At 38.8% G+C, this 12,119-nt stretch overlaps 1 protein-coding gene across 3 annotated transcripts in view; it reads left to right on the forward strand.

Annotated features, from left to right (window-relative positions):
* TESK2 (testis associated actin remodelling kinase 2) overlaps window positions 1-12,119 on the forward strand; it is a 79,455-nt gene that overhangs the window by 56,138 nt on the left and 11,198 nt on the right. For all 3 annotated transcript variants that reach the window (XM_063407194.1, XM_063407193.1, XM_063407195.1), the window contains 3 exons: window positions 8,245-8,327; window positions 10,169-10,244; window positions 11,876-11,959. In XM_063407194.1, the coding sequence (XP_063263264.1) occupies window positions 8,245-8,327; window positions 10,169-10,244; window positions 11,876-11,959 (243 nt within the window). The remainder of the gene's footprint in view (window positions 1-8,244; window positions 8,328-10,168; window positions 10,245-11,875; window positions 11,960-12,119) is intronic.

Below are 12,119 nucleotides of genomic sequence, written 5' to 3' on the forward strand. Positions count from 1 at the left end.
TTGTTTATTTTTTAAGTTTAATTATTTTTTACGTGATGTATACACTTCCCTTGTGCTGTTTGGAAAGGAAGTAGATGAAACACCTGGCCTTAAACACTCACCTTAAACAATGAATTTTATTATCTTATTAAGGTATTGATGAAATAAACTTTAAATCTGTTGGGCAAACTACTCCTCTTTTGGGTAAATGTTTGCCCTGCTGGTTGGCTAAGTTAAAAAAAAAAATCTTTGTTCCAAAACAATACATTGAAGATAACCATAGGAAAAACCTGTCACCAAAATTTTCAGTTCTTAGAGTACAGCTTTTGGCTACTGCTTGAGAAGATGCCTTGGCTTTTACCAGGTTTGTACTGGTGATAGGATGAGTTGTGCTCATTCTTACTAGTAAATAGTCGGTGTGTGAGCAAGCTGAAGGAAGATGTGATGGACTCTTTCCTTGGGAGAACTTGGATTGAACAAGGGCAAATTCAGTACTCTTCCATATTGTCCTTCTTTCTTCAGTAAACTTCACTAATAGATGGGATGGCTTTTTTATTCAAATGAAGGCTAAGACAAGAGTTTAGACATCTGCAAAAGTTAGAACAGACTGAGTTTGCAAGGTGGGAGAGTGGAGCATTTTTCTATGAAACTTGCTGGCCTTGACTGAAGTGTGAACAGAATGAAAGTGAGACTTTCTCTGCAGGAATGTCTCCATGGTTTACATGCTACACTTAGGACGATAGCCCACTGACTGTCCCTTTATTATGAATTTTACTAATTTTAATTAATTTAGACCTATACCTCTGGCAACCCTCTAATTCCTGCAGCTTCCTGGAGTGGATGGTGTGATACACAAATTTTACTGTGTCAGTTATGGCAGCAGAGTTGTCTTGCTCTTAGCATTATATGTATATTAGGTGCCTAACAATTTAAAGAAAGAAAAGTTCCTGTCCCCTGCCAGTCTAAGATTGGAAAATAAGTGGGTTGGGCCATTAGTATACAGCAGGATGATCTCTCTTCCTAATTGCACCATGTGGAGGGGAACAGAACAGCATTGATAGTGCAGGAGGCCAGAGGGAAGAATGGTAGAGAGGAGTAGATGTAGGTCATTGTAGTCGATGTGACAGCCCACGGGGATGTCAGCCCTCATATCCACTGGTGCCCTTCCTGATGTCCTGCTGTCAAAAAGAGAGGCAGCACTTGTTAGAGGGGGTGTGCTGCCCTGACAGGCGCTGCTTCCCCATGTCAGGAGCAGCTCAGTGCCTGGGCTGCTGTAGCTGGTCAGGCTGAGCTGCCTGAGTTGATGGCAACAGCCTGGCTTGAATCTGTCAGAAGGTGCGAGTGGTCAGACTGGCCATTTGCAGCCTGCGCAGATTAGGGGTGTGGGCAGAGTAACTTGGACTTTTCATAGGCCAAGAAATGTGGTGTCTTCACTTTTGATTTGTTGTGAAAAGATTTACATGGAAATGAAGCCATGGATGGGTTCTGACAGCCAGCCTCCTTGGCTTCTCCCCAGTCCCCTATCCATATCACCACAAGCTGCATGAATTGTTTTTCACTGGGGCCTCGCTGAGTGTGCAGGAGGATTTGATTCCTAGAACCATAGGTATTTTCTTCATCTTTCAGTGATTGTCAAGGAGCTCTGGTTATTAATTTTAACTCTCAAAATCTTAGTCATAGAAGATGCAATCATTAAAATAGAAATCATATTGTGGAAGTGTTTCAATAGAAGCAACTGAATTGTGATAGTTTTTTCTTGATCTGACTTGGTTTTACAGCATTCTAGCTGTTGTAACTTACAATTCAAATAGCCATGTTTGGGAAAGCATGGGGAAGAAGTATCCAGCCTGCAAAAAGAATATAGCAAAATCCCGTTGTAGCTCATCCCTCAAAATAAGTGTCTTACAGCTACATAGACTTTCTTCAACACCTTGTTTACACTGTATTTGCACTGCATTCAAATCCTGCTCTGGAAGCACTGTTGATTTCCTTGTCAGCTTATGCCCATGACTGCCCTAATACCAGTGAAATTATTCTTACAGTACTTCTGAGATGAGGGAGGTAAGTAAGATCATACCTTATTATAACAGATTAAAAGCAAGAATACTGGTGGATATTGGGTATGTGCTTTAAGACTTCGTTTGGAGTATTTGCATTTTACATGTTTAAGTTCAAAGCAATATGCATGCTGACCTCAGAGGCAGTTGTAAGCATTACAACACTTATAAAATAGTCAGGTTTGACTCCTGGAGGCAGAGAAAGTACAAGATAAGTAACAGTCTGTGAAGGATTTTGCTAAAGTAGCTCCTTTGTTACAGAGTCCTTCTGTGATGGTGGGGAAGGCCAGAATCCAGATCCCAGGGCAACACTGCCATAGTCTTAACCACAACACAGAAGAGCTTAATTTGCAATCTGGATTTTCCTTTCATCTCTACCCAGCCTTTTTGTCACCCTACTGTTTCTGTGGGAAGAGTGGTCAGAGTCCTGAAAATAGTGGTCCAAGTGTTTTATGTACAGCCCCAATTCACCATCAGCATGAATCCTTTGTGTGTACTAAAACATTTGGATGCCAACTGGAAAACTGTCTGTGTGATACCTTAATATGTATGCATAAGGGGAAAAGGGAAAGCTATTGCAGAGGTTTTACATCCCATCTTTAGTGCAATTTTTTTTTTTTTTTGATGTAGTGTTGTGTACAACTTCCTACCAGTTTTGGAAAAAATGGCATTCTGCACTTCATTTTAGAGTTGGAAGCTTGAGAGTCATAGTAAGGGTGTCTGTTGCTTTAGTTACTACAGTAACTAATACATGAAGTATTTGAATTTGTTAAAATTATTTGTTGCTGCTGTTAATTAGTATAGCTAAAACACATTGCATGTTTTTGCTATGGAGGAGGAATGGAGAGGGGTGGAACAAGAGAGGCTCTTTGGCAGTGAGACGTGAACATCCAGGAGTCTGCCCCTTTTTCCAGGACAGATCATACCTGCTCTACTATCCAATCCTTTCTGCTAGTGTACAATGCCCATCTCTGGTCAGGCATTTCATCCTTGTTCTGAGGTTTTTTCCTCTTCTTTTTGTTCCCAATTCCTGCCCCCCAACCTTATTGATCAAAATCCTAGTCTGGCTGACTTCATCTAATCTCTTCCTATTGCTCCCGCTCGATGCTTTATTCAGTTTATCTTTGTGTTTTGGTCTTTAGTAAGTTTAGCCATTTCTAGCTCTCCCCACATGCTGCTGCTCCAGGTTAGCTCTGATTCCTGCCACCACCACCCATTTACTGTACCTGCAGTTCTTCTGTCCTTGTAATTGTGTTGACTTTTTTTCCCTGCCTCAGGACCCTGGTCTTGGTCCCTGCCAGTTGCTGGCTTGGGCTTATCCTCTGTCTTGTCACCCTAGTCGTGCTCTCAAATTCCTCACGCAGCATATACTGTTCTATCCCAGTCTACTATTCGCAGAGATGGCAACAGGAGCATCTTATATAGAGGTCTCACCATGTTTCAAGTTGAGAACATGCCAAATTCGATATACCAAGGCTGATATTTTGATGGTTTACACCTCCTCCCTAAAAATCCACTACCAAAACTCTTGATTAAAAACAAACAGGTAAACCTCCAAACAAATGCCTCTTAGTTTTGTAGAATTATGTATAATTGAAAACAAGGTTTCATAATCAATAGTAGGTTATGAGCAGTTTGAGGGAACATTGTGAGCTCCATTGATGATAAAATCTATGGAGAAATTGTAATCCCTAGGCACATATATATAAACACATGTGTGTATTCCTGTGTATTCCTGCCAACATCTGCTTTCACTTCACAGTGTCTAATGGCTCAGCCTTCTCTCATTGAGAGAGGAGCAGTCTCAGTTAACATGGGACAGAATCATGCATGTAAGCAATTACTGTGGATTATCTGATGTAACATAAATTCACTGCCTTTAGGTTTGAGAGTGACATGCCCTGACTTCCTACCTTGTATGCTGTTTGCTTCTTTAAAACAAAATAAACCCCAGGCCATGAACAGCACCTTTGTCTGATGAGGCTCGTAGTTGATGCTGCAGCTCCAAGGTCCCCTTTGTGCTGGAATAAGCGTGTCTGGATATTTTGCACTGCAGGGGAGGGCTTGCTCTGAAAAAATTAGCTGTTACAGATGGCTGTTTCTAATGATAGTCTCAATACTAAACTTCTACTGATACTTGGGGAACCAAATGGTTCCCTTAAGCGTAATAGTTTCAGAACTGTATCTAGTAATGTAAACTTCCTGTTACACATTTAATTCTCAGTGGGGTTTCTCCTAGGGGATGGATAGCACTTTTTAAACAGCTGATACATCTCAATTGGCCTTGAAGTATTTTAATTTGCTAATAGTCATCAGAAGGTTGCAATTGACACTGCAGTGGCATTTCTGTGTTTTCTGGGGTGCAGTAAAATCTCTAAGAGTTTAGCTTGTATGTAATATCATAAAATCAAACTATAGTGTTTCTTTATCTAAGCAATTTATTTTTAACTCTGAAACTCTCGAGTCTATTTTCATTTTTGTTTATGTAGAAGGGAGAGTAGAATATTGCATTCATCTTTGGATTATGCTGTGCAAAGCAGATGTTAAGCTCCTGTAACACACAAAGGGGGCTTTATGTTCTTTCACATCTGTCTGCATAAACAGCTCTATTAACTCTTTCAGACTCACATACAGAGCTCCTTGCTTCTATTAAGAGACTGCCTCAGGGAGGACTGATGAGGTCCCTATTTTGGGAGGAAAAAAACCCTCAAAAACTCAGCTGAAGTCAAATACTGCCCTCTTTGACTATGTGAACTGCCAAAGGAAAGAACATCCCTGTCTGTGGAGGTCCAGAAAGAGAGCCTGAAAAGGTCACCAAGTTTTATTGCCTTCCAGCTTATACAAATAGTGCAATAGTAAGTCAAAAGTGCTTTCTCAAAGTACGTGTTGTAATACTGCTTGGCATTTCATTTCATAGGCAGTTGTTGAGAGGCTCTTTGCACTAGTGAGAGGTTTGAACTCTTGCATCTCTGAGCTAAAATCCATTAATGGAACTTCTTCATGGCAAACTGATATACTATTTTTTTACAGAAACTGAGAAGTATCACTTTGTTAGAAGAAACAGTGCAGTTTGTACTATTGTACATTTCCTACTAAGTTACCACCTCTAGAGGAAATTCAAAAGCTCTTTTCAACCTTTTAGTCTCTACCAAAGCTTTGTCCCTTTTTGATCTTGATTTGTCTTCTTGGTAGAATGTGAATTTTTTCTATCTTTCATTGAGTGCACATGAACCACATGTGGGCTGTGTTATGTCACCTATTTATGAATGGCATCTTAAATCTGTAACTCCATTATCTGTGCTGTGGGTTTGGCACAGCATTGTGTAAGGGCATTCTTGGAGTGGGAAGTGTGGAGGAAAAGTATGGTGATTCTGGGGATTCCCCTTGACTGCTTGGAGAGTCTCAGCACAGAGTGCAGCTTTACCATCTACACAACCTTGCCTTGAAAGAGCAGTACAGGCTGCAGAAGTGACATCTGACCGTCCTGGTGTATGTAGAAATGGTTTACTACTGATTTTGCTAGGAATGGGCTTTCATTCTTTCTGGGTTGTAGGAAATCAGTGCTTAGCTATGTAAAAATTTGCCCAGATGAATTAAATCAGTTTAGTTTCGCTACAGTGAGCTTTTGTAGTGACACTGGAATTTTATTGTATGGTACACGTCACCTGCTTATGGCTGATTTAAGTATGAATAAAAAAGTCACTCTTGTATTGGAATACGTATCCTAATGAATTTAAATTCACACTCAGCACTTCTTCATGTGTAAACAAAAGACAAGTGTCCACTAATGAGAGGGAACAGTTTGTGCAGCCCACCACAGCAGAACAGCTCATCAGTACTCTACAGCAGGAATGTTGTCCAAGGTTTTCCCCTGGTGCCTTCTCCTGGTGCAGTGGCCTCTCCTGCAGGACCTGTGGACCCTGCAGCAGTGAGGTGTTTGTGCTGTTGGGTCTCTCCAAACACCTGCACTGAGAGGAGCCTGGCTCTGCTGCAGGCAAATCCTGCTCATCGGGGAAGGGGCTCAGAGCTGTCAGGCAGCATTGATTTAATGTATGATTTATCTAGGAATAACCTACTTGTATAATAGTTCAGTGCTCCACCTGAAAGCTGAGACTGCCTGGGGCTTGGTGGGGGGGTAGGATTGTTCAGCTTCAGTCAATGTATCACTAACGGGATGCGATTAGGTACTGGGAAGAAGCTGAAGGAATATTTGCTGTCACAATGATGTTTCATTTAAGCTTCCTTTTGGTATCAAAGCAGCCTTGTAAATTATGGATTAATTATTACTTAAGATCAGTAGACAGATTTTTAGTTATGTCGGGATGTAAATGTTTCCTCAAAATTTTGGAGGTCAGAGGTTATTGGAGAATAACAAGAATCTATAAAATACAGAAGGTAAAATTAAGTAAAATTAAGCAGTCTTGCTTCTCAAAATGAATAAAATATAAATAATCAAAGGTATAATGCAAGAAGGAAATCTACATTTCCAAACTAGTTTATGAATTATAGAGGTTTTTTTAAAAAAAATGTTGAATTAAGAATCATTTTTAGTGGCTGAGAAATCTATGGCAGAAAAGTAACCTGATTTTTTTTCTGCATAAAATAGTATCAGCCTTTGTGATCACTGCAAAATCTGTGGTGTCCTCATGGACTTGTTTCTGTGTGGTACGCAATGAAATTCCACTTGTCTGAATCATTTGAGTAAGATTTTTCAGTAGTTTTATCCTTCTCAGTTTTAAGTCCACTTACAGTGACCAAATGTTTAAAGAGAGGCGAACTGAATGAATGCACTCTTTGATAACAGATAACAAAGGCTGCAACTGAGCAGCTTTGCTGCTCTTTGGGCAAGCACAGTTGATTTAACTTGGTACATGTTTATGAATCTCCAAACTAACTGTAGTTATTATACTTGAGTCATGCTAAACAAATAAGGCTTTGCATCTCAGGAGCCTGGTGTGTGTTTCAAGAGGCTGGCATGCATTTTCTTTACATGATTGCAGGAGTGGCTCACTTAACCTTTTAATTAGCAGGAGGAAAACTCACTTCATGGCCTGAGCCACAACCGTCTCTGAATAATGTAAACAGTGATGACCTGAACTTGATCTTTTAGACAAGGGACTCACTTTTCTTGGTAGATGCATTATACAGACAAGCTAATGCTCTGGGGTCAGCGAGGGCCTTTTGTATATCCAGGCACAATACAGCCAGAAAGTGTTTCCTGCTGTTTAGCTAATTAATGCAGGGTACCACTCGGTAGGAGTCAGCAGTGGGTTTGCTGCCTGTCACTGCTATTGTACTGCCTGCAGAAGGATACAGAACAAGCAAGGGGGAAAGGAATGAATTCTGTCTTGTTCCACCTATTTCAGGACAGAGCAAAATGCAGGGAATCAGCTATTGATTCATTTGGTGAAATGGGAAAAGATGGGATACTGGAATGGTCGAAGCATATTTCTCAGAGTTGTAAATAAATAACAAAAAAAGAAATCAATAATACCCTGTGTATGATGTGATGCTGTTAGAGCACAATTATCTGTGTGTGTCCTAAAGTTGCCCTCCATCCTGACACTGGAGGGCACATCAGAAAGGAAAAGACTGACAGCATGTCCCTATTAGACTTTTCTCTTAAATCATATCTTATGATGTACTGTAAAATAAAGAATTTTGAGACTCTAAAAGCACATATAACTTGGTCACATCTTATATTTTCTGATGGAAGCTTACTGCAGAGCAGTGAGTTCCTTGTCAGTAGTTAATGTAGCAAAATAAATAAAGGCATTTAGAGTCTGCTCTGATCTTGTATTCTGGTCAGGTACAGGCAAATTGTAAAGAGAAAATGTAAAGTGTCATAGTGAACAGCATGTATTGCATATTTGAGCATAAGGGAGCTAAATCGTCTTAATTCTTGTTAAAACCTAGCAGGGTATGTGCTGCCTATGGCTGCCTGCCTTCTCAGCAAGTTTTTAAGTGGATTATTAGCTAAGTGGAAGGCTGTTTGCAGCATCTTAAGTTTGACAGACATGTGATTGTGCAGGGGGAGGATGGGGGAATAGGGTTGTTGCTCTCAGACAAAAGCTTCTCATAGATTAATATCTACCAAACTATGTTTGTAGTCTTGTTTTATCTATTTTTAATCTGGAATTTTATCGAGGTTTCATGCCCAGACAATAACTCTTCTGTTTAGTTTTTGCTTTGTTTTGTTTTTTTCCAGAACTGCTTAATCAAACATGATGAGAATGGCTACTCAGCAATAGTTGGAGACTTTGGTTTAGCAGAGAAAATTCCTGATCACAGGTATGTGAGCTAATCTAAATGCAGTGAGAGTTCTGGTACAAGTGTAGGTCAGAAGCTCTAGTGAGCCAGATCCCTGAGGATGTTGTTGCACTGTGGTGCAGAATTTTCAAAATATACCCTCAGTGTTCAGTCTGGAACTGTAAGCTGGATAACCATAATGTTGCAGCCTTAATTACTGTCCATTTTGATATTTAGTGCTGACATTTACTCTTCAAAAATGTTCCAATCACTAAAGGATTTGCTCAAGCTTTTTGGTGCATCTTTTAAGCTGGTACTTGGGAATTGTAGCTTTAAAAAAAACCCAAAACACAGAAATACTGTCCAGGATTGGGATGATTTTGTAATAAATGTCATTGATTGATTTCAAGCAACTTTAGCTTCTTTGTACTTTCATAAACAATATTCAGTGGCATTCCAGCATTATTCTTATTTAACCTCTGTGTTAGTTTTTAAGATCCAGGATTATAACAGAGTAAAATAAAATTAATTATAAAATTACTGTATAACAGCTCACCATTTTCTTTTCTCTAGAATGAAATTATAATCTTAACTCATTTGAGGAATGCACAGGGGATTGTCACAAGCTATTGTCACAATTGAAAATAGTTCTTTTGTCATCCCTCCATTAGCGAGATCAGGGACAAGGATTTCATTGTTCTCTCTGTATATTGACTTGTGTATTGCAGAGTATTCTGACTGTGAAATGTGCTGTCAGATTTTCTCCAGTGTGTGCTTCTGCGTAAAATAAAAGCCTTCCAGCACTTCTGACTGCAAAGAAAACAATAGAAGTTGATCTCAGCTATGCAGAGTTTTAAACTGCATATATCCTAAACCCCTATCTTGAGAGATCTGAAGGCTTGCATTAATATTGGTGAAATACTGTATCTAAAATCTGAACAGAGCAAACATCTTAATTTACAAACTACAGATAGGTACAGCCAATGTCTGTCTTGTAGCTGCTGTGGAACACCCCACGAGGTGCTGAAAGCTTCAGCTGTATTCAGATGAAACTATCACAAAATCAGGAAGACATTACACGTGCCTTAAGGTGTCCTCAATACCCAGCTTTGAGATGCCCAGAAAACTGAGATTATATTAAGGTAGCTTGAGGCTAAAACCAGCAATAGAATAACAATAGAATTGCTATATTAGCCTCTATTTTGGTTTTATCTAGGTTTACCTCCATTTTCAAATGCAGCATTGGTCTTTCCAGTTTGCTAGTAACATGCCATGCTACTTTGAGGCCTTCAGAGGACTTTTCTTTTTTAAATAGGTATTCCCTCAAAATCATCAGGGGTACAGGCTGGAGACTTTCCTAAGGCCCCAGTATTCCAACTGTATGGAAACTGCAAGTTTTTCAAATTGGTCTGTTCTGATTAGTTTTAATTTTTCCATATTCCATATTTAATATTTCCATATTCATCAGGTCTATCTTGATTTTTTTATTTTTTAATACAGTTCAAATCTTTAATATTTTAATAATAATAAATAAGTTAGATTTCATTCAGAGCTGCATATACATGTAGGGGTGGATACCTGCATATCTTGCTGGATGAATGGAGAACTTGGCATCTAGCCCAAAACTGATGTCCACAAACCCTTTTTTGTATAGATGAAGCCAACTCTGCCAGGAGTTAGGCAATAAAAACTATTGAACAGCTGTGACCTTAAAATAAAACATTCTTTTAAAGTGGCTGAGCACTTAAAAACTGGAAATAAAATATGACTAATTGATTGAAGTAATTGATTGGGAAAGTTAGTAGCAATGCTTGAGCATTTAATTAATGGTTCTTCCTTCTCTCCCACCATCTCTCATCTGTATTTATCCCACATCTATATAGTGAGAAGTTACCAGTTGTGGGTTCACCCTTCTGGATGGCACCAGAAGTTCTCAGAGATGAGCCCTACAATGAAAAGGTAGGTACATTATATAAATGCAATTAGTTGTCAAATGTTTTTCTTCTGCAGTGGTATGCAAGATTTAGAATTTCCATCATATTAAAACTATTGTTATTTGCACTTGTGATATTTCTGTACTCAGTAGATGATTCAGCCTAAGGGAGAATGAGAATTAAATAGCTAATATTTTAAAATCATGATGTTTAATCTTAGATGGAAATAGAATTGGCTTTAGGATTGTTCTCTGCTGTGCTATTTGCATTCTGAAACACTCCACGTGCTGAAATATAGAAATGTTTTGTTGACCTAACACAATTTAACCAAGTCTAAGTAATGTAGTGAAGTTGCTTCCCTGACTGTACACTAGTGAAATTCAGGTAGAAGTAAAAGATCTATATGTAAACTTGTACAATTCTGTGTATGTGTGTATATATATAAAAAATAACCCAGCATGCCTTAAGGTAAGATACCTTGGTAAGGCAAAATGTTCTCCAAAGGTATTTTTAAGTTTTCCTGTTTGTGTCATTGAGAAATGTTTCTTTCAGAGGAGGATCAGGTCACACTGGGTTTTAGAAATGGTGTTTTCAATCAATCTCTTCTTTACACAGGATTTTGTCTCCATTACTTCAGCTCTGCCAGTGCAGCTTTTCTTGATAAAGCCCACATCCTCTACCTCTCTGTATCTAGTAGTTAATAATCTGCTTAATTGGTGGTGCTTTTAATTTGCAGGAAAGCAGTAACTACCTCAGTAATGAATGTAATAATTACTATTTCAAAGAGTTTAATTAATAAATGATAATAATAATTAATAGTGACCTAAATTAACAATAAAGTACCCACATCTATGGTGCCACATTTTTCATTAACCCTACCAGGGGGAGGACTAAGGAAGCAGATGTTATACCTCATGAAAGATGGCATATAAACAAGCCTGATACATGAGGGATTCATGCTTCTGCCCTGTAGACTTGTATTCCATGTTTTCCTAAATTTTATTACCTGAAAAATTCAGGTGGGTGGAAATCTGAGGAACTGTGCAGCTCCAGAGGTAGTCAGATAAGTGGTTACTGAACGTCATGGAAATTAAACCTGATATATAGTGCTGCTAGGTATCTCAAGCTTTGGGAAGACAGTTTCCTCCAGAGGTACTGAACCAAGAAGAGGAAAATGCAATATTTCTTAAAAATAGCATTAATGTTCTGGCTAGGCTGTGAATCGTGTATTCTAAACCTCTTTTTCTAACCACAGTGATATATGGGCATGTCATGTTTTGACTGTGTTTTTAATTATTCCCATGTGTAGGACATCAAATGGAACTTCACTAATTCTTCGTGCAAGGAAGGATTTCTTTATTTTTAAAATTTTTGCATTGCTGAATTAAGAGTGGCTTGGTGGGTTTTTATTTTTTTTTTCTTGAAACAACTTTAAATTTATTATTGCTATTTATGCAACAAGAATGCTTTCTGTGACCATGGGTTTCTTCACATGGAAAATATTAGCTGTAATGCAGTTGCTCAGTGTTGTAAGGCTGTGGTGTTGTTTAGTTGTTTCATGATAGCCATTTGGGGTAAGGAGAAACTCAGTAGCAGATAAGAATGCTGGGTATTCCTAGCTGAACCATGTGTCTATTATTTTTTTCTCTCTCTCAGGCAGATGTGTTCTCCTATGGCATAATTCTGTGTGAGATTATAGCAAGAATACAGGCAGACCCAGACTATCTCCCTCGCACAGAGGTAACTGGTTGTGTTTATAACATTGGTGGGAGGTGAAGAGTCTGCTGTGATAACGGCTCAGCCTTTAGAGCTTCGGCCACTGCTGTCAAAGATAGGATGAATAGGTGTGACATTAAAAATAGCCTGTAAAAAGCTTTTGCTCTTTATGCTGTTATTGTAG

Source organism: Prinia subflava, chromosome 10 (assembly GCF_021018805.1).
Source record: "Prinia subflava isolate CZ2003 ecotype Zambia chromosome 10, Cam_Psub_1.2, whole genome shotgun sequence".
Classification (NCBI taxonomy): domain Eukaryota; kingdom Metazoa; phylum Chordata; class Aves; order Passeriformes; family Cisticolidae; genus Prinia; species Prinia subflava.